This window comes from Eubalaena glacialis, chromosome 10 (genome assembly GCF_028564815.1).
Source record: "Eubalaena glacialis isolate mEubGla1 chromosome 10, mEubGla1.1.hap2.+ XY, whole genome shotgun sequence".
Classification (NCBI taxonomy): Eukaryota; Metazoa; Chordata; class Mammalia; order Artiodactyla; family Balaenidae; genus Eubalaena; species Eubalaena glacialis.
The window spans coordinates 4,102,845-4,125,085 of NC_083725.1; the positions used below are offsets into that span (position 1 = coordinate 4,102,845).

Below are 22,241 nucleotides of genomic sequence, written 5' to 3' on the forward strand. Positions count from 1 at the left end.
GGATTCTGTAGTCGCTAAGGAACTTTTGTGTCTGTGAGGGGCTCCTGTTTTGGGGGGTAAGAAGCCCTGAGAGTCTCACATTCATGCTGATCCTGCATAGACGGTGAGGGAGCGGGATGGGCTAAAATGAAGAAGGGGCGGCCCTGACTGTCTGTCGGCACCACCGCAACCCAGGCGGAGAACTGGGCAGCTGGGGTAGGTGAGCCGGCAAAGGTCCTGACCCCCAGGAGTCTCCCACACTGACAACTCAGAGCGCATCCTCAGAGGACAGGACCCTTGGCCCAGACCTGTGCCATTAGGACTGGGGTGCCAGCCAGTGTTGCGTTTTGTGGTCTTGAGAGAGGACCGTACCATTCCCCTCTCCAGGTTCCAGCCCCTCTCATCCCAGGGAGGTGATGTTGTGGGACAGAATGAATCAACTCTCATACACACTGGTACCCACAGCCATGGGCAGTGCGATGGGGGGTGGGAGTGCCACCTTTCTTGAGGTCCCCGGGCAGCTGAGCGCTGTTCCAGTTGAGTTTTCAGGGCCAGACACGAAGCCCCTGGAGCTCAGGTGCCCTCCTCGCCAAGTGCTTACCTGCCCCGGGGTGATTCCACCCTGCTGCCACCTCCCCTGGTGTAATTTACCCCCCGTGCTGGGTTCTGCCCCCAGCCCCCGACCAGGCAGTCACAAAGTCCTTGGTTGCCTTAACCAAGGTGGTATTGCTTGCCCCGATCCGCAGCTTGGGGTGAAAACGTGTCTTTTAGCAGACAGAGTGACTTTAATATGACCTTTCTCGCCTCCCTCTTTTGCTTTACAATGAAAAGCTCTGGAACCTTCTCTGGAGATCTCGCTTCTGCACAGTCGGATCCCCGGAGTGACACTGTCGCTGGGACCGGTGTGAGGGTCTCCTGGGGTATGTGTCCCGGGCACTTGGCCTCAGAGGAGGGAGCGACTGGGGTCTCCCCAAGGACGCTGGTTGAGGGGCCCGTCCAGCACTGGAGGAGTTAATGTGGGACCGCGTAAGCGAAGGGGAAAAAGTTGGAGTTGACACTTAAAGGGGGGCGGGGGGGGCGGGGGAGCGAGCCCCGCTGACTCCTGATTGGTTTTACATTTCATCCAATTTTTTTTTCTCTCCTCTCTCTCTCCCTCTTTTCAGTTTCTCTCTCTGATCCCAGGGGAGGGGAAACGGGAATAGTGAGAGATCAAAAATAAACCTCTTATGTCAAAGCCGGGAAGGAAGTATAAATACGAAGGGCTCGGCAGCCCACTCTGTGCTTCCCGGGGTGGGGAGAAGGCAGGGGCGGAGGACGCGCACGCGGCCGGGGCGCCAGTTGCTCGGCTGGGCGGGAGGGCGCGGGAGCAGCGGCCGCGCCAGCCGGAGGGGTCGCCCGGGGACCGCCGCCGCCAGGCGCCCACCGGCCACGCGGCCGGCCCGCCGCCCGAGCTCCTGCCCGCGGGGCCAGCGGCCGGGCCGCCAGCACCTGCCCGCGCCGGGCCCGCTTCCTGCATCGCCCGCGCCGCAGCCGCAGCCCCCATGTCCCGCGCCGCCCCCCGGTGGCCGCCGCTCCTGCTGCTGCTGCTGCCGCTGCTGCCGCCGCCGCCGCCGCCGCTCGCCCGCGCCGCCCCGGCCAGGCCTGGAGGCGGGGGGCCGGCCTCGGCGCTGGTGGTGCCCACGCGGTTGCCGGGCGGCGCGGGCGAGCTCGCGCTCCACCTGTCCGCCTTCGGCCGCGACTTCGAGCTGCGCCTGGCGCCCGACGCCAGCTTCCTGGCGCCCGAGTTCAAGATCGAGCGCCTCGGGGGCTCCGGCGGGGCGGCCGGGCGCGAGCAGCAGCTGCGCGGCTGCTTCTTCTCGGGCACGGTGAACGGGGAGCCCGGGTCGCTGGCCGCCGTCAGCCTGTGCCGCGGGCTGAGCGGCTCCTTCCTGCTGGACGGCGAGGAGTTCACCATCCAGCCTCAGGGCGCGGGGGGCTCCTTGCACCGGCCGCACCGCCTGCAGCGCTGGGGGCCCGGGCGCGCCGCCGCCGCCGCCGAAGCCCAGCCCTTGCCCGGAGCGCCCGAGTGGGAGGCGGAGAAGGGAGAGGGTCAGAGGCAGGAGGAGGAGGAGGAGGAGGAGGAGGAGGAGGAGGAGGAGGAGGAGGAGGAGGACGAGCAGGGCAAAGAAGAGGAGGCAGAAGGCGCCAGCGAGCCGCCGCCGACCCTGGGGGCCACGAGCAGGACCAAGCGGTTTGTGTCTGAGGCTCGCTTCGTGGAAACGCTGCTGGTGGCCGACGCGTCCATGGCTGCTTTCTACGGAGCCGACCTGCAGGTAGGACTCGCTCTGCCCGGAGACCCCGGTCACCTCCCAGAGTCTCCAGATTCTTCCCTTTCCGTCCCTCTGAGGAAACCCTTCGCGTTCCTCACCCCAGTCAAGGTTCTTTCCTTTCTGAGAAAGGCCAGTAACTCCTTCCATGACCCCTGACACCTGGGCTACCTCCTGCTCCTCCCACGCGTCCCTGCCAACTTAGAGCGCAGGCCCTGGGCGTCCTCCTCCCTGCTCAGCCCCGTCCCTCACATCCTGAACTGAAAGTGGGTTTTAAAGCACCCCCGCCCCAGACACCTGCCCCTCCCAACAGACACGATAAGTGAACATGTGGGAGAACATCCACCCCACCCCCATCTCTCCGCCCTCTACTGTCTCCAGACCTGGGAGGCTCCCAGGGAAAGGCAGCTGGGATGGAAAGATTCCCTTTGCCTACAGAACTGAGGCTGCCATAAGTAAAAGACATTGTTTGCAGGGAGTCGAACCTGGAAAGGGGCTGCCCAACTTGTGTGTGCCCAGCTGGTTCTGATCAGGGGCACGGACACCTTGCCAACCTGGCGCTCAGCCCTGGCAGAACTTGGCAGTGCCAGCATCAGCACAACAAGGGAGGGGAACAGAATTTCTGCCTGGGGGCTCAGCCCGGGAAACTGAAGCTTCAGTGGAAAAGGGAAGGAGAAGGGGGTGGGGATCTGAACTCCTCTGGTGAATGTTCCTGGTGGAGCCAGAACTAGCCTTGGTCCGCCAGAGCTGCTCTCCGCCCAGACACAGCTCTCTACTGAGCTGGGGCAGGAAAGCTGATTCCAGGGGACAGCTCCTGTCGCCAGGCCATTTCCAACTAGATTCCAAGATGGTGCAGCATCAGCAGGAGGTGTGTGTGTCACCCTACACCCCAGCACCTCGTGAAGTGGAAGGGTTCCAGGAGAGGCTGCACTTCTCTCCTCCCTGGGGCAGCGCAGAACCAGAGACGTGCGCGGTGGAGAAGAACTGACCTGCCCAGCGGTCATAGTTTCCTGAAAAAGGCACCTTGGCCGCTGCTGCAGCTCAGTTGCTGCCTTTTCGGTGATGGCACTCTTGGCTGGGACCCTATTCTCGGCTCGGCCTGTGCCCAGCTGTTGCGGGCACCGAGTGCTTCGGCATCCCCTATGCAGAATAGCCTAGACGAGGCGCAGCCGGCCCTCCAGCTTCTCGCCCCATCCTTCTCACTCTGCAGTCACTGGGAAATGCATTCTAGATGGAAGGCTGGGAAGAGCTGGCTGCTCCCCTGGCTGCTGCCGGGGCCGTTAAAGCCCCGCGGGCTCCGCGGGCGCTGTCCCGGTATTCGGTCCTCCCAGAGCACGGGAAGGCGGCTTGGAGCCGTCAGCGCGGTCTGCCCCCGGGCCTGTGGGTCTGCACTGACTGAGTATCTGCTTCCCTACCTTCCATGAGAGCAGGGGGAGGCACCAGCCGCCTTCCCTGACTCCTTTCCGCAAGCAAGTCCGCCAGAGGGCAGCAGGGCGGTGGGCTTCTCCCGTCTCAGGTGAGGATGGCTATTCCGGCTACCAGGGGCTCCATCAGAAAGCACATTCACCGCAAACCCAGAACTGAGGGGCTCAGCCCCTCCCATGCACGACTCCTTTCTGACAGCTGCCTGAGAACCAGGAGGTGGGAAAGCCAACGAGAACACAGAGCAACAGCAGAAAAAGAAACTTGCCTTTCCGTCTTCAGAGCCAGAATGTCCTCCCTGACGTTTTCCTACCATCTCACTCTCAGCTCAGCGCCCAGACACTTCAGATGCTGTCTGTTTGCCTCCAGCACACACTCGGCAGCTCCGGATGTCAGAGCCATCTGAAAGCAGACGCGCTTGCTGCCGCCAGGGCTCCCAAGCCACTGAAGCCGGGGGCTGGGCTGGGTTCTGCCCAGGTCTGCTGCACCAGACGAGTTGACCTTCTCTTCGCAGAGCCACCCAGGAGCACTTCCAGCCTCGTATGACCCCTGGCTGGGTGACCCAGAGCACACCTGTCCCATCTGTTCCCCCTGCACACACACAGGTTTCTGGACTATTCACAGACTGGCACCTCTGCAGCTGCCTGCTCCCTCGGGTCAGGAGAGCGCGTCACAATAGGCATCAGGCACCTTGAAGACTGAGGTCCTCTCCCTGGGCGGGCGGCAGGCCTCCCTCTCTCCTTGGGGCCAGCCCTGCCACCTCCCCCTTGGTCTCATCACGTCACTGCCTGCATCCTGCTGTCACCGCGCTGGGGTGGGGCAGGGGCTGAGACACAGCTGTTTCTATGACTGGCCCCTGGCCCCTCTGCTCCGACCGGTCACCGGCTATGGAGGTGCCACACAACAGACTTGAACTTCTCAGCTCCACTCCCTGGGCTTCCTGGCTCAGCCAAGACAGGAGTGGATGTCAAGGGCCGGTTCCCCAAGACCTTGCCTGCCCAGACCCACCTCCCAAAATAGAGCCTAGTTCTTTACAAGTAACTCTCCGAGGGGCCTCCTGGAAACTTCATTCATACAGATGGAAAAAGCTTCGGTGTGTCCCGGCAACGGGGGGGTGTGAGGAGGATGAAGAGGGCCTTCCCCCTCACCTGTGAAGCGAGGTGCCTGCACTGGGTAATCGATTCTAGCCTGAACATCGATGAGGCTGCTTCGTGGTGAGTCTTCTGGAAAGTTCAGCGCCACGTGGAGAAGCCACCCACTGAGTGTGTTCAATCTGCAGAGTGGTTTCCACGCACCACCTGGTGGAAATACCCGTGAAGGGGCGGAGGAAGAAAGGCCAGCTCTCGCAGCGCCCGAGGGCGGTGCTGGTTCACTGAGCCATGCCGCCTCCTGAGCACCAGGAGGGTCTGAGGCCCTGGCCCCCCTGACATCATCCACGCTGTGGGAATGCGTCACTGAACCCAGCAGCCCAAAGACGTCCAGCCGCAGTGGGAGGCCAGGTCCTGAGAAGGAGCCGCCTTCGGGGCCAAGAGAAAGAATCAGCCGTGCGCAAGGCTGGTCCCACTGCTAAGCGACAGGGGAGTCTTCCAGACTCTGTACACTTGAGTTCAGTCAATCCCTCGACAGGAGGGGCCCTGTCTCCCACCTTCTTCTCTGGTTTCACAGTTAAGGAGCTCAGACAAAGGGGGCGTTCTGAAAGGAGGGACCACCTCGGAAGAGACCGTTAACTCTGTCTGCCTCCGGCCGCAGCTAATTGTTCCCTGGATGAAACCGGAGCAGGAGAGGGGCGAGTGGGGATTGTGCTGCGCCCCGTGGTTGGTCTGGGAAGCTGTGCTGCCAGGGCGGCTGCCGGCTGAGCTTCTGAGCTCGCTGCTGAGCAGGGAGGGCCCCCGGGGAAGACCGGAGGAGTCCCAAGAGTCAGGCTCCTAGCAGGTGGTTTCAGGGAAGGGCCAAGTCACTGCCATTTCGTCTCCCCTTGCCCTTGCCCCCTGGGGAAACGTCTCCCCCGCCAGCCCTAATACCCGAAGTGGCCAAGTACCCCGGCTTGCCCGGCACAGCCTCCATCTAGGCCTGTTCATTCTGGCATAATTATTAATAGTCTCATCTTTCACTCTCAAAAGTGTCCTGTTTTGGATAATAACAGAAACAGACACGTGCCCAAGTCTCCACAGGCCACGTTATATGCATGTGAAGTATGTTCCCCCACTGGCAAAAGACCAAGTCTTCTCCATCCCTTTGGTCTGCTGCCGTCAGAATGATGGATTATATGAAGTCTTTCCCAAAGAGAAGGCCCTAGTATTCAACCGTCTTTGATTCACCACTTCCCCCTCCCCCCCCGGGGGGGAGGGGGAGTTGGGCAGAGACAATGTCAGGGGCACCCTGGCTGGCTTGCTTGCATGCTTTGTTCGGGCTGTGCTGCAGTTTTCCTTGCAGCAGCAAAGAGGGTGGCAGTCAGTGCCGTGATGAAGAGCATAGACTTTGACAGGAAATAGACATGAGTGGCCTTGAGCGAGTTACCCATTTCTCTGTACCTCGATTTCCTCACCAGCCTGACAGGCACAGTTATACCAATGTCCTGGCAGTGTCTAGAGGAGATGGTAAAATACGGAAGGCACCTGACCCAGAGCCTGGCACATAGTAGGTGCTCGGCGAAGCGTGGCTGGCGCTAGAGTTGCCTTGGGTGATGCATTTGTCAGAGTAGGAGGGCAGGGCGGTCCCACGCAGCACAGGACCTGCCTTTCAGCCTGCTCTGCCTGGACTGTGTCCGCTGGACTCCTCGTGGTGCTGGTAACTGCGTGCTTTGGCGAGGTGGCCTTGCCCCTCGCTGCTTGGAGGACGAGGAGGGATGAAGGACATCTGTGCAGGACCCTGTCTTTTCTCCATCTCTTCTTTCCTCTCCCTTTGCTTCTCCCTCCTCCCCAGCAGTCTCAGGCCCCAGAGAGATGCCAGAAGGGAGAGTGATGGCCCCGTTGCTGAGGCCGCAGGGTTTCCATGTTACCACCCCTCCTCTCCCTGCCTCTCCCAGGCGTGCTGCGAGGAGAGCGCTGGGCCCACAGCGTCAGGGATGACGTTATGAGCGAAGGAGCTGCTGGAAGTGCATTTGGCCCGGGCCCAGCCTTCCCCAGACTACCGCCATAGCTGGCCTTGGCTGCACGGGAGGGAGCTCCGGGGGAGGAATCTCCTTGTTTGTGTCTCAGAGAATCAGAGGGCTATGTCCCAGCCTAGCTGGCGGAGTGTCTTTTCGCTCCTCCAGGTCCTGGGGGCACCAGTGGAGAAGGAGGCTCCCTGAAAAGTGCCCACCTTTCCCTAGGGAGACCCAAGGGCAGGAGATCCCCGGGCCATTCCAGAGTCGGGTTGTGTGACCACCCCGGCCGGGCTGGCCCTGGGCTCTGACCTACCCGACCTGGTTGTGGGGACCTGGTTGTGGGGAGGTTGTCTGCAGCCCGCAGCCCGCACCCAAGTGGTGCACAGGGAGGTATAAATAGACAGGGCGCGGTAGAGCAAGCGAGCTCACCTTCTCCTTGACTGGCTCCTGGGCCCACTCTCTGTGGGACTGGAAGTCAGGCCTGCCCTTTCGGACCAGGAGATGCACCGAGAAGCGGGGGCTCACAGCCCCACGGCCGCCCACCCACCCAGGCCAAGTGGCCCTTCCCCCAGGGCACTGTCAGATGCACAGGCACCCGGGCCACCGTTCCTCAGAGGAGCCGATGCAGGGGTGGCAGGGCATCCCATCCCCAAAAGTTCAGTGAGGCAAGACAGAAGCGGAGGTGAGCCGGACCGGGACTGGGGACTTGAACAGAAACTCTGGACCACACAGCCCTGGCAGCCCTCTTGCGATGGGAATTATCTTCTGAGAAGGCAGCCAGAAGGACCTTCAAACGTCCTCCCGTCTAACCCACCTCCTGGAAGGAAAACGACTGTCAGGCCAGCTCAGCCCCCCAGTTGTTACTCGGTGTCTGGAGAAGATGCTGTGCGCTGCCTGAGCTCAAGCACGGAGACTCCAAGGACCTCGGTGCCGGGACGCGCCCCCCATGCCGGCCTTTGTGCAGCAGTCTGTGCGTGTGCACCTCTGGTTGTCGTCGGGGACGTGCCCATCGCATGCTCTCTGCTAGTCTGACCAGGCAGCTTGGGAACCAGACCCTTCTGAGACCTTAGGTCTTCAGTTCCTTATCCTGAGCCTTCGGGGACTGCTTCCGAGCATCTGGCGTCTCTCATCTTCACACCTTCTTTGTAAGACATCAGCTCCCCAGTTTTGAGATTGTGAAGGTGGGACGGAAAGGAAGGCCTCACGTGAGGAGAGTTTCAGGTTGTCTCGGAAGAAGTTCCCGGAGTTGGCCCCTGGTCCTTCCTGGGGTAGGAGACCCCGGACGCAGCAGAGGCCTGGAGGAAGTAGCCCCAGCAAGCTGCCACTCCTCAGCCCTTGCCCCCAGTTGCATAACGATGTGATTGCTTGTTTCCCTCAGGAATCCGACTCCAGGGGCTGGTGCCAAGTTTCAGCTTTGCTGATAAGATGTTTACATCAGCCTAAACATAGCTGGAGTGCTTGACACACTAAGTAACCTGCCAACCCCTGTTTGTAGGGCTTACAAAATATCTGGCTGGTTGCCTGCGAGGTGAACAGACAGATCCCATTCACAAACAATGGGATTCGTCTAGAACTCCCACACATGGCCTCAGCCCATGGAATGTCCGTCTCTAGCCTTTCACCCTCCTTTCCTTCCTTCTTCTCCCACCTTCCAGAACACCAGAGGGAAGAAAGAGAGGCTACAGGAGGTGGTGCCCTAGGGAGCAGGGAGCAGGGCTGGCCACACTCCTGGCTGAAAGCCTGAAGGCCTGTATGCCTCTGCCCCATTCGTCTCCTGTTCTGCGAAGTCATCCAAGAGGACTCCCTTCTGGAGGTCCTGGAGGCAGAAGAGTGAGCCCCATCTGGCCTCGCCCAAAGCCTTGGGAGCAGTTGGCAGCCCAGGGTTGGGGCAGAGGCCAAGCACCGACGTCAGCGCCTTCAGCTGGCCTTGGTGGGAGCCTGAGCGCCTGGGTCTCACCGACCCACCCGATTCTCTCCCACCCCAGGCAGAGGGGGATAAACCCTCTGGGCTGTCCAGGCAGAAGCCAGGAGGCCAAGCCCTGGGAAACTTACTGAGAAGAGTGTAGACCTCAGAGACAGACACGCTTGGGCTGGCACTCCGGCTTCAAGAGCTGCGCGGCTGTAGACTAGTTATTTAACTTGTGAGAACTTCCACTTCCTCGTTCGTGAAATGGGGATGACAATCCCTACTTCCCAGAGTTATTGTGAGCATTTAATGAGGTGACATGTGTACCGTCTGTGACTGGTGCAGAGGAGCTACTGTTAGGAGTGATCATCAGAGCAAAGTTTTCCCATCCTGAAGAGTAAGGGTTACCCCAGCAGACATCAGGAAAATTCTCGACGGATTTTAACCTTGAGCACTCAGATAATTGCTTCTGGGCTGAGGGCGGAGGGGGGATGGGTGGCTCGCAGGGAGACGGTTGGTGTCAAGGTTAAGGTAGAATCACCAGTGCCGTCCACGAGAAGAACTTTCTGTGATGATGGGAATGTTCTGTCTGCTCAGTCCGCTGCAGTAGCCACGAGCCATACACGGCTATTGGTGCTCTTGAAATGTGGCCGGTGTGGCAGAGGAGCTAGGATTTTAATTTTATTGAATTTTAATGGATTTCGATGTCCATGGCCACATGTGGCTGGTCAGGATGTTAAACGCTTAAGCTTTGGAGCCAGGCGTTCTGGGTTCACATGCTGGTTGACACACTAGCTCTGGGACCTTGGGCCACCTACCGAGCCGTGAATTTCTTATATGTACAATGAAGGGAAGTAATGCCAGGGCCTCGGGGGTTTTGCGAGCCTTCACCGAGATGCTATACACCAATGCCCAGCACACAGGGTACATAACTCTCGGCGTGACGGCAGGGGCGGGCGGCGGCCAGATTTACCCCTCCCTCTCCACCCCTCCTTCCTGCAGAACCACGTCCTGACGCTGATGTCTGTGGCGGCCCACATCTACAAGCACCCCAGCATCAGGAACTCCATCAACCTGATGGTGGTGAAGGTGCTGATCGTGGAGGATGAGAGATGGGGCCCCGAGGTGTCCGACAACGGCGGGCTGACGCTGCGCAACTTCTGCAGCTGGCAACGGCGCTTCAACCAGCCCAGCGACCGGCACCCCGAGCACTTCGACACGGCCATCCTGCTCACCAGACAGGTCTGCGGGCCTCTGGGAACCGGGCGCGGGGTGGTGGGGTGCGCCGAGGGGCGCCACGGCCGCCCAGACACGGGGACCGGCTCCCTGCTGGCCCCAGCTGGACACCAGGAGCCTCGTGTGCGGACCAGCAGGAGGAGGAGGTCACGAGGACATGTATGAGGCATTTGCGGGGGAAGGAGAGGAATTCGTGAGGGCTCTTCTCCAGAAGTTTGTGACCAGCTGTCTGCTGAGGTCATAACAAGAGGAAACGGGCTCAAACTGCCCAGAGAGCGATGTGGAGCTGGAACTAAGACAGGAGGTCCAGCTGCAATGGGGGTTAAAGCCGGTGGAGGTAACCAGGCTCCCCTCAAGACTTCCCCAATGGCAGTAGGCCTGCCCATCTCCCTGGTGTGGTTTAAACAGATGGCTTCCTGAAGGCCAGCAAGTGTGATCACGTGCGGAGACCCTGCTCACCCCCCAGGCCGCACGCACAACCCCAAGGCGAGTGCTGCGTTTTTAGCCCCACTTTACAGCTGGGGAAACCGAGGCACAGAGCGGCCACCCCGTGGCAGTGCCCACAGTCAGGCCCCGGCCGCCTCGCTGTGGGGTCCACACCCTTAATCACCCGCCAGGCTATCCCACCTCCCGGGACAAGCTTTCAGAGTCCCCGGCAGCCCGAGGACACGCCGACACAGAAGGAGAAACGGCCTTTGGGGAGAAATAGGGATTTGGCTTAAAACGTGTCCTGTGTCTCCGGAGGCGCAGGAATGGGAAGGGTTTCCATCCTGTGTCTGTCCTCACGTCCCGCTCTCTGCACGAGCAGAACTTCTGCGGGAAGGAGGGCTTGTGCGACACCCTGGGCGTGGCGGACATTGGCACCATCTGTGACCCCAGCAAGAGCTGCTCCGTGATCGAGGACGAGGGCCTGCAGGCGGCCTACACTCTGGCCCACGAGCTCGGTAAGGCTCGCCACACGGGAGGCCTGGGCTGCTGCACTGGGTGGGAGGACCCGCCCTCCCGAGTCCAGCCAGAGCGGCGCCCCCAGGACCCGGCCGCTTCTCGGGGCCACCCCTCCTCGTTCCGGCAGGGTGACTCTGCCCTCATGCTGTCTCCATCCCCACCCTGAGCACAGGGCCATCCTCAGAGGTCACCAGGGAAATGGCAGTGCTCAGGTAGAGCCGTGGGGCCGCCTCCCGGCTAAGCAGTCAGGATTCTGGAAGGTCAACTAGCGAATGACTGAGACGAGTGTGAATCAGCACAGGCCCCGGCAGAAAATAAAGGGACCCCGGTGTTCCTGGTGCTCTGAGAAAGCTTCCTAGGAGAGGAGAGCCAGGCAGAGTGGGCCGGGAACAGTCTTTGAGGAATAAGCGGAGTGGTGGGGTGGTCCCTCGAGGCGCTGGCGCTGCTTAGGCCTTCAGAGGCCCTCTGCCCCCTGGGCGGACGGCTGAGGGCAGTGGAGACGCTGGGCGGACCGCGGGTCTCGTCCTCCCCAGGGCACGTCCTCAGCATGCCCCACGACGACTCCAAGCCCTGTGCTCGGCTCTTTGGACCCCTGGGCAAGCACCACATGATGGCGCCCCTCTTCGTCCACCTGAACAAGACGCTGCCCTGGTCCCCCTGCAGCGCCATGTACCTCACGGAGCTCCTGGACGGCGGGCATGGTAGGTCCCCCAGGCTTCTCCCTGGCCGGCGGCCGGCACCTGCAGCGCAGGCATCTCGGCCTGGGAGAGACTCAGGAGCTGTGTCCCCGCCACCCCGCCGGGCTCAGTGTTCCGACCACTCCACAAAGCATGCCCTTCCTTGGCCCAGCTTCCAGCAGCCCCTTTAGATTATCCCACAGAGCAGGTGGAAGTAGTCTCAGAAGGTCTGTCTGGAGGAGGTGGGTTCGAACAGAGCTCGAAGGAATGGAAGAATTTTTGTCGTGCAGAGGGGAGAAGGGAGCTTCTGGCTGGAGCGATAGATCACAGGGTAGCGTGCGAATGGCGGAGAGGCAGGAAGTGCCCCGTGAGGGCAAGGAGTGAGGCGAGGTGCCTGGTGAAGACAGCCTGACTTGCTGAGTAAAGCGGTGAAAACACAACTGGTTCTTGATTCTTGATACAAAAATAATAGATTGTCCAACATCAATACTTTGGCTTCATTTCTCCTGGCCTGGTTTTTAAGAGTCCATTTACATCCCCAATTATACTGTGACGTAGATTAGTGTTACGATTAGCTGGCCTTCCCTAGGTAAACACTGAATGCATATAAGATGTTCTGGATACCAAAAGAAATGCAACCCTTAAAAAAAAATTGCTACTGATAGTCAAAACTTGGAGGAGCTTCTGTGGATGACTGAGTGTTGATAGTTTGTAGGTGGAGGTCAAGGAGGCCTCGAGTGTGATGGGGGGGGACCCCTTCTTCCTATTCCTCTGCTTCCTCCACAGGAGACTGTCTCCTGGACGCCCCTACCTCGGCCCTGCCTCTGCCCACAGGCCTCCCAGGCCGCAGGGCCCTCTACGAGCTGGACCAACAGTGCAAGCAGATCTTTGGGCTGGGCTTCCGCCACTGCCCCAACACCTCTGCTCAGGACATCTGTGCCCAGCTCTGGTGCCACATGGATGGCGCCGAGCCCCTTTGCCACACGAAGAACGGCAGCCTGCCCTGGGCGGACGGGACGCCTTGCGGGCCCGGGAGCCTCTGCTTGGATGGCAGCTGCCTGCCTCAGGAGGAAGTAGAGAAGCCCAAGGTGAGGGACGGCCACTGGGAGTGGGGGACAGGGAGGGGGAGGGCTGTTTCCAAGGAGGAAACCACACTTGAGAGCCATGAACTAAGAGACTTTGGGCCAGGGGCAACTGTGAGGAAAATCACTCACCTTTGGACAAAGCAAAGCGTATTTATCCAGAGTCGAGGGGAGCTGCTCAAGACCGTACTCAGAGCCGATGGCTGATGTCGGCAGGGCTCCGGGCACTCAGGGGACTCTGCCTTTGGGGCTGCCGCGGAGCTGACTTGAAGGCCTGTGAGGCTTGGTGCTAGGTGTGGAACACTCCAGCGCAAGAGCAGTCGTGGGCCCTCAACAAACAGAAGCCGTTATGAATTCTATTATGAACAGGTAGCGTGACAGCAGAGGAGGGACATCCAATCAAGAACGAGGGGAAAGTATTCATATCCTACCCGTGTCGGAGCTGAATGCATAGCTAGGGGTCAGGAGAGTGAGAGTAATTGTGGGAACTCCTTGCTCAAGGAGGAGGGAAGGAGGAATCAGAATCACCTCTGACCAGGCAGAGAAAACCTGGCAGAGTAAACGCGCAAGGAAAGGCAAGGCAATGCCAGTGAGAGTTTTTAAATGATTTGCTTCTTTGCCTTGCTCTTAATACATCCGAACTGTGAGGCTGATCACATTTCTCTGCAAGTTACTGAGCCATCTCTGAAACAGCATCCACCAGGTTCGCAGCCTGGGCCCGGCCCAGCTCTGAATCACCAGGGTGGCCTGTGCGCTCACCCTCCGGAGGGCTGTCCTCAGCGGTGCTTCCATTGCACTGAGGCCCGGGGGCCCGCGTGGGCGGGTAAAGCACATGCTCCTTCTAAGCCTGAGCCAGGACGGGATCCGCGGATTCATTCTCAGCCCCCTCCCAGCCCACACCCCGACACTGAGCTTCTCCCAACCCTGTCCTGTGGCGTGTGCTTCACACGTTCCTGAGGGGAGCGGCAGGGAGGGAGCCCATCCAACCTTTCCCAGCACCACAGCCAAGCCCAGTACAGGGAAAGGTGGCCAGAAAATGATCACGGGATGATGCTTATCACCTATGTTTAAGGGGAAAAGACAGATCATAAAATACTATATATACATATGTGTGTCTGTATATATATATATATATATATATATATATATATATATATATATATATGTATATGACAGAATCATATCTCTGTAAAATAAAACCTGGCACCTTCATGATTCTATAGTCAGAGCAAAGATACAAAAGGATATTGATGAAAATCATGTCAATCGTTTCATCTGGGTAGTGGTATTTTGTAAGCGTTACTTTCTTTTTTACACCTTTCTGTATTTTTCATTTTTTATATGAGCACGTATGACTTCTGCAACTTTTTAAAAATTATTTTTATTTTGAAAACTTAATGAACCCACCCAAGGCAATGCCTTGTCCTCAGGGTCAGTTGTAAAGTTGGAAGCAACTCTAGTTTATTTCCCAGCACCATCCTACCCCTGGACCTGGCGGCTGGTAGACTAGTGGCCGCACCTCCTAGAGATTAGTCCTTCAGATCAGAACTTACCCGCCTCAGCACTGGGGGCATCTGGGCTGCATGTGCCCCGGCCGTGGGAGGCTGTCGTGCTCGTTGCTGGATGTTTAGCAGCACCCTGTCCCCCACCCGCTCGAGGCCAGCAGCCTACGCCCTGCCCAGCTGTGACAACCACAGGGTCTCCGAACACTGCCACGTGTCCCGGCCGATGGAGAACCGCTGCGTTAGACCCAACCTTATTCCCATAAAAGTGTTTCACTCAGCAGCTCCCGTTGAGCACCTTGCAAAGGGCGAGGCACTGTTGTAGACACCAGGGGGCCAGCCGCGAGCAAGGCCAGCACAGACTGTGATCGGGGAGCCGCGGCTGCACGGGCCACACAGCCCCTGCACAAATGAATCAGGCAGTTTACCGGAACTGCACGCACCAGGACGGGCGCAACTAGGTGAGGAGGCCTCCTGCCCTCTGCTCCCCACTCAGCGCAGCCTTGTGTGTTGCAGGCCGTGGTGGATGGAGGCTGGTCCCCGTGGGGACCCTGGGGAGAATGTTCACGGACCTGCGGAGGAGGAGTACAGTTTTCACACCGCGAGTGCGAGGACCCCGAGCCTCGGAACGGAGGGAGATACTGCCTGGGTCGGAGAGCCAAGTACCAGTCGTGCCACACGGAGGAGTGCCCCCCTGATGGTAATCGCCACACCGGCCAGAGCAGCTGCTGTGTTGCCTGCAGCAGATCCCCAGAGGAGTGCGGGGCTCTCCCGGGCGCAGAGCTTTCCTGGGTGCAGATATAAATGGTTTAGAGCAGCCCGTGGTGACCCAGGACAGCTCTCCCTGTCCGGGGAGAGCCTGGCAAAGTCAAGGAGAGACACTGCCCTGGTCTTCCAAGATGTGGAGATGGAGGGCGTCACTCCCAACCAAACTTATTCATTAGAGCTGGGGGAGGGCTTTGCAGAGGGGCGAGCGTCTAGGATAACGTCCGAACCCTCGTCTGTATGCAGAACGGAGGCGTTTTCCAAAGCCAGGGTCAGAGCCAAACCTCCAATATCTTTCCAGCCAACATCCAGCTTAGGGCGGAGGGAAGATTTCTGCATCTGACCCTAGCGCGCATTCCCCCTGAGAAGAGTTGCCCATCTCCCCTTGGAGCGTGGTAGCTGCCTGGCGGCCCCTTCTTGGGAAGCAGCCCCACCTCTGCCTCTCCTGGGGACGTCCTCCCCAGTGCCTGCTAGGAAGCCCACACGTTAGCTCAGGGGCAGCAGACAACATGAGAGCAAATCACTGCAGGTCTTTTCCCCACCATCCCATCCAGCGCCCCTTGTGCAGCCCCAGGAAGTACTGGCAGGCTGCAAACGACAAGCGGAGAGACGCATCCAAGCACAGAGGCGCACTGGCATTGGAATGGTGTCTAATGAGGGAATCTGGAGGCTTTGCAGTTTTGCAAGATGAGGAGTGTCAGTAACGCACGAAGCTCTGCGCTGGAGCTGTGCGAGTCTGCCTGGCACGCGCGTGAAGCGTTCCTGGGGGAATGAGAGAGAGAGAAAGGGGAGGGGAATGAATATAGGCATGAGGTAGACACGGACCGTAGGTGATACCATGATTTCAGGTGCACCGGGACCAGCCATCTCAGTCAGTGAGTGTTTTGGTGCCTCTTGTGTGGGTAGAACTGGAATAGGTGTTATAATGACATAAGAAGCGTGTTCTCTGTACTCAGGGAATGTGCAGATCTTGTTAGAGATCCAAACCCCTTTTACAGAGCAATTAAAGGTCAATCTGTGAGGCACAGACCCCAGACTGACAAGGAATCCAGAGCGAGGAGAGGCCTGGCCCGGTCGGAAGCTTCTTGGGGAGTCAGGGCTGAGCAGGGCCTGGAGGGCTGAGACAGAGATGAGGTGCAGGAGGACGCGCTGCGATGGGGGCTATGATCCCCCCAGGGCACAGCTGAGCAGAGTGGGCCAGCGTTTCCAGGCCAGCCAAGGGTGCATAAAAGCTAAAATAGCCTCAGGAGGCTCTCTGTGCTGGCTGTCCCATCAGGTCACCTGGGAAGCTTTTCCAAACACAGAGGCCCAGACGCCTCAGGTGTCCTGACTCAGAATCTCAGGAGGAGTGCACGGCCACCCAGGATTTGAAGCTCCACAGACCATGCAGATGTACAGCTGGCGTGGAGAACCTCAGTAGTAAGAGCGGGTTTAACTTCAGGATTGTGGAAGGGAAAAGCCCAGGTCTTACTTCAGACAGATTGTTCTGGAGGCAGCGTGCAGCAGGACGGGAGAGGAAGCAGGCTGTGTGTCGGAGGCTGGGCACCAAGTCTCGCAGGAAACCACAGGCCTTGGCTTGTGAGCAGTGGACCAAGATGCTGACAGTGGGAAGGAGACATTTAAAATCACAGATCGTCCTGAGTAGAGTACAGGACTTAATGAGAGGTTGGGAATAGTGGATGTAGGTGCGCAAATATTCAGAAGATACCAGGGTTCCGGTCTCAGGCTGGAATGTGGTAGCATCACCAAATGAAAATCCAGCCAGTTCTTCATATGGAGAAACCATATGGAGTTGGGCCTTGCTGAGCTGGAGGTAATGGCAGCATCTACAAATGGAGTTCCCCCAGAGAGACCCAGAATTATAGCAAGTGGGGTGTAGAGGCAAGGTCAGAACTAGAGATGTAGATCTGGGAGCCTTTGGCCACATGTCCAAGGAGGTCAAGATAAATCACGATCAGCAGAGGCCCAAAAACATAACTCCGCGTGTCATTCCGTGCTTCCCCTGTCCCCACCTAAATTTATTCATCTGTAAAGTAGAATTAATATTCTCCCCAAACGGGAAGACTGTTTTCCCCAGAAAGTCCAGCTGAGGCTGGCTGCTCCTTTCCTTGCCCCGTGAGTCAGGGCTTAGGTCGGTGTCTAGGAAAGTCGGGCCCAGGTGACACTGGACCTGTGTCCTCGGGTTGGGTCAAGTCCGGGAGGAAGAAGGGTGCCCGGAATCTAGGCATTTCTCCCGTGGGGTCCTGCCTGCTTCAGCTCAGCCTGTTAACTCCATGCCCTCTCGCCCTCGTTTTAGGGAAGAGCTTCAGGGGGCAGCAATGTGAGAAGTACAACGCCTACAATTACACGGACGTGGAGGGGAACCTGCTGCAGTGGGTCCCCAAGTACGCAGGGGTGTCCCCCCGGGACCGCTGCAAGCTCTTCTGCCGAGCCCGGGGGCGGAGTGAGTTCAAAGTGTTCGAAGCCAAGGTGAGGATCCTTCTGGAACTCAGGTGCACAGGTGGGGAGGAAGGCCCCCTGGCCTGAGCCCAAGAGTGGGCAGCGTCAGTGCTCACTGGGCCCTCTGACCGCCCCCCTCCCTTCCCCGCTGCAGGTGATCGACGGCACCCCGTGCGGGCCCGAGACTCTGGCCATCTGTGTCCGTGGCCAGTGTGTCAAGGCTGGCTGTGACCACGTGGTGGACTCGCCTAGGAAGCTGGACAAATGCGGCGTGTGCGGCGGCAAAGGCAACTCGTGCAGGAAGGTGTCTGGTTCCCTCAACCCCTCCAGGTGGGTCTCCCCAGAAGTTCTGTCCCTAGCTGCGCGAGCGGACCGGGCTTTGGAGTCACAGGGGCCTAAGTTTGAACTGTGGCTGCTACTCCATCCCCGCGGAGCACTGAGCTTCAGTTCCTTCATAAAACTCGGCGTCCTCTCGATCTCAGAGTCGCTGTGAGGAGGCACGAGATGGGCAGAGCACTTGGCCCAGGGTCCGGCCCGCAGAGATGACGGCTCTCAGGGCAGCCAGAGGCCACGCGGATAGGGATGTATCTTCTCTGAGTCACCTGGCAGTAGAGCTACACCAAGTATCCGGGACTTTTGCCAGAAAGCAGCTCTTCCAGGCCTGCTGTGGGAAGCACATTTCACCCTCATCCGGTGGGCCCTGCCCTTTCTGCAGGTGGATCTTCAGAAACGGCAGCCCACAGGGGTGGTCTTGGCAGGCTCAGGGCTTCATGAATCTGAGAACTCCAGACGCTTTCTCACACCTTAAAGCCACACGTGCAGAAAGCTCCTATATCTGTTCAAGTGCTTTCACTTCTGTGGGCTCGACGGATTCCTCAAATAAGTCTATTGGGGCCAAGACCGTTACTCCCCTTTTACAGATGAGAAAGCTAAGGCACAAAGAGACTACATGACTCTTCTAGGGTCACAGTGGTAGGTCATGGCGGCCAGAGGTGAGCCTAGGTTTACCCATTCCCGGGCGGGTTTTCCCTGTCCCACACACACTTCCCGGGGAGGAAGGGCTAGCGCCTGCGGCCGCACTGCACCCCTAGCTGGCTCCCTCGCTCTCTCTCCTCTCATCAGCCTCAGAAAACAGAATCTGCCTACGGCAGACAACTCAGGAGTCTTTTCAAATTTAAACTCAAAGGATATAGAAAAAAGAAGCACGGGGTGTGGGACAGTCAGACATTGGGTCCCTTCGCAGAGCTCTCTCAGGCATCAGACATGGGGCCTGGGGTCCTTTCCCAGCTGCCCAGTGGGCGCGAGGCAAGGACAGCCAGGAGCAGAGTGGCTGTCGTCCTCAGTCCTCTTCGCCTCCCTCCCAGCCTGCGAAGCCAAATACTTCTACCCCAAAAGACAAGAGTAAGAATTAAGGTTTCTCCATCCCACATAAAGCCCCAGACCCACAATAAAGTTGGAACATTTTCCCCAAACAGCATCCCAGCACCCCGGGCAGCCCCGCTCATGGTGCTGGGCATGCCCAGAAGAAGGCTCCTCGGAGCAGGCTGTGTTGCCTGCTTCCTGCCCTAGAGCCACGATAACCAAATACCAGGAACTGATGGACCGTAGGAGGTGGCGTGAGGCGTCCACCTGGTCAGCTTCTGGAATCGGTGTGTGGATCAGATCTTTCCACGTGGGTGTGAGCTCTGGGATGAAAGTGCCCAAGCAAAGTTTACACCAGTGCAAGGAGCTGCATGTGCCTGAGATCTCTTTTCAGCCAAAAGCCCCGGTTTGGCAGCAACGGCACAGCATTCACCCCCTCTAGGCTGCCTTCCCCTCTGTGCTATTGTCGAGATCTAAACTCCAAACATTTGAAATAGAGGTCCCAGGCCAAGCAAAAGTCCCGGTGTACCCAGTGTTCCTGTCGGCCTCAGCAGCTAATTTACTGGGCACTTTGGGGCGACTACTTCCTTATTCGCTAGCAAACTTTTGTCTGCCCACCCCCAGTCCCCGCATGCTGACTTCCTGAGTACTGGGCTGGGGAGCCACGGGTCCTAAAGGTGTCTTCCTATCATAGTTATGGCTACAGTGACATCGTCACCATCCCAGCTGGCGCCACTAACATTGACGTGAAACAGCGGAGCCACCCAGGGGTCCAGAACGACGGCAACTACCTGGCCTTGAAGACCGCCGACGGGCAGTACCTGCTCAATGGAAACCTGGCCATCTCCGCCGTAGAACAGGACATCCTGGTGAAGGGCACCATCCTCAAGTACAGCGGTTCCATCACCTCCCTGGAGCGGCTGCAGAGCTTCTGGCCCCTGCCTGAGCCCCTGACCGTGCAACTCCTGACAGTCCCTGGGGAGGTCTTTCCCCCCAAAGTCAAATATACCTTCTTTGTCCCGAATGACGTGAACTTCAGCATACAGAGCAGCAAAGAGAGAGCAACGACCAACGTCATCCAGCCCCTGCTCAACGCGCAGTGGGTCCTGGGAGACTGGTCTGAGTGCTCCAGCAGCTGCGGGGCCGGCTGGCAGCGGCGGGCGGTGGAGTGCCGCGACCCCAGAGGCCAGGCCTCCACCACCTGCGACGAGGCTCTGAAGCCTGAGGATGCCAAGCCGTGCGGAAGCCAGCCGTGCGCCCTGTGATCCAGCGGGCGGGCCAGGCTTATGCTCATGGACTCGGGGCATGGGGTGCAGACCAGGGTCACGCTACAGTGACCCCACGTCTGGGGGTGGCGTGGCCTGCCTACCCAGGCCCCCCACTGCTGCAGCTGGGCATGAATCCATGGGGGGAGGAGAGGAGAGGAGACAGACCACAGATGCTAAAGTCTACTATCTAGTGGGTTGGACCTTGCCTGGGTTCAAGTAGAGGGCATAGGTTAAAAGGTAAAGAGTGCTCTTACGGACCCAAAAAGAAGACTTGGTCAGCCTGTTTGCAAAGGACTAACAAAGTTAAACGAAAAAAGTTTTTTCTACTTGGTTCCCTCGTTAAATAATCTACCTCAGAGGGGAAAAAATCAGTCAAAGAGAGATGTGGAGTAGGGGTGGATGGTGAGTGTCAAAGCAAGCACTGTAGCTGCACCCCAAACTGTCTTCAGAAATGACCAGGAGTGTCTTCAGTATTAAACCCATCGCCTGGAGGGCTGCGAGTCGCAGGATTGTGGAGAGCCCCGTGTTCTCAGGCTCCCACCTGCAGGGGTGGATCCATTTCAAGTATTTATACAAATGTGTCTCTGAACTAAAGTGTGATCTTGCGCCAATGGAGCGGTCTGACCTGGTTCGGTATTTCTTTGGAAAGGGCAGGAGACCCAGGGCCCAAGGACAGAGGCTAAAACTAGGTCGGCTCACCTTGAGCACAGCCAGGGAAGCTGGCACCTTGCCTGCACCTCTGAGGCCTCCCCCGAGTTCTCACGTCTGCTGAATCCAGGTCATTCAGGAAAGTCTTTATCTGCATAATCTAGACCAGTGGTTCTCAAACTTTAGTGGGCATTAGGGTCATCTAAAGGGCTGCTTGAAACACAGATGGCTGCGCCCCACCCCAGAGTTTCCGATTCAGCGGGTCGGGGGCCTGAGAATCCACATTTCTAACAAGCTGCCAGGTGACATGGAGGCTGCTAGTTTGGGGACCGCACTTTGAGAACCACTGCTCTAGTGGAAACTTCCAGCTCTGAGGTAACAAAACGTTATTCTCGAGAAAGCCCATGCCACTCCACTCTGCATATGTCCTCATCCTCACATTTACATACTGACCAGGCAGAGATACAAGCTTCTCCTAGCATCTGAGGAATGCTGAACCTGTTTCTAAGTAACATCATCCCAATGACCTCAGCTCCTTCTCTCCACGCCAAATGTCATTCCCAGCTCACAACTCTTTTGACCCAGGCAAATTGCAACTGTCCCAATCAGCCCTTTTACATAGCCTGACCTTCCCCACTAGCCACCTGAAACCTGCCTGAGAGCCTCCCAAATCCCATCTTCCCTCCACGTCACCTCATCTCTTCCTGGTCAGACAAAGCCCCCAGCTCGACTTCCATATGGTCTGGTGTAGAGGGAGCTCAGTCCTCGGTCATAGTGGGCGAAAAGGAACAGACAACATCAAGAAATGACATTCTAGGGAAAAGGAGGAAAATATCTAAATTTGCATGGTCCCTTTTCCTGTCACCACTGACCCCACCCCCCTTGTCCTTCCCTTTAGCTTTCTCTCAAGACCCCTTCAAGTAAAAATTGGCCTGGGCAGAGAGGATGCTACATGGAGCCCTTGTGTAAATGAGGAAAAGGTGCCCGCTGGGAGGACTCAGGCCGTTGGGACAGAGGCAGGGCAAACAGGATTTCAGCCCCTACCGTGCCCTCAGCTGGTCGTCTTTGTGTGGTGCATCCTCTGCACGGTGGCCGTGGACACCGCTGACCGCTTTTCCCTGACTGCCGGCTTTTAGTGAGTGGGAGGCCGGGCTTACCTAAGCATAAACAGTCACACACACCGGCATGTTGATGACGACCAGGAAAGCCAGATCTGTCCTTGCTGTGAACCAGCTTTACTGAGATTGATTGTATGTTCCTGCAACCCTTCATCTCCTTCCATTTCTCACTCTCCCCCAAATAATCAAGGCCAGGTGTGTCCCCATTAACCACCCACACCAGTCTGGCTGTGCCATACCTACAGCCTGCATCATTACCAGGCACAGAGTTTGCCCTGGAGTTCAGCTGGCAGCAGGGCTGCTGATGTGCAAAGCAGAATGGAATCCAGCTTGGCTCTTCCTTGCTGTGTGGGCTCAGCGAGGCTCACAGAATACGTACTTGTTTGTGTCTGGAAACTCAACAGCTGCAGCTCAGGGACTCAGAAAACAGATCTGCAGAGAGAGACCATGCCATCATTTCCCCCAGCCTACCACGACCACCCTTCTAGCCCAGAGAAGGGA

At 58.2% G+C, this 22,241-nt stretch overlaps 1 protein-coding gene across 1 annotated transcript; it reads left to right on the top strand.

Annotated features, from left to right (window-relative positions):
• The first annotated feature begins 1,167 nt into the window (after nt 1-1,167).
• ADAMTS8 (ADAM metallopeptidase with thrombospondin type 1 motif 8) lies at nt 1,168-20,411 on the top strand. The gene is made up of 9 exons (XM_061202274.1): nt 1,168-2,291; nt 9,701-9,940; nt 10,743-10,878; nt 11,413-11,580; nt 12,343-12,644; nt 14,657-14,840; nt 17,202-17,374; nt 17,499-17,674; nt 19,401-20,411. The coding sequence occupies exons 1-9, from the start codon at nt 1,206-1,208 to the stop codon at nt 19,969-19,971; spliced, it is 3,036 nt and encodes a 1,011-aa protein (XP_061058257.1). The 5' UTR covers nt 1,168-1,205; the 3' UTR covers nt 19,972-20,411.
• The last annotated feature ends 1,830 nt before the right edge of the window (nt 20,412-22,241 follow it).

Bases quoted from the DNA above. Each gene is read 5' to 3' on its own strand.
- ADAMTS8 (XM_061202274.1), top strand. From the start codon at position 1,206: ATGTCAAAGCCGGGAAGGAAGTATAAATACGAAGGGCTCGGCAGCCCA. The intron at 9,941-10,742 runs GTCTGCGGGCCT...CTGCACGAGCAG, and splicing joins CCATCCTGCTCACCAGACAG to AACTTCTGCGGGAAGGAGGG. The intron at 11,581-12,342 runs GTAGGTCCCCCA...CTTCCTCCACAG, and splicing joins GCTCCTGGACGGCGGGCATG to GAGACTGTCTCCTGGACGCC.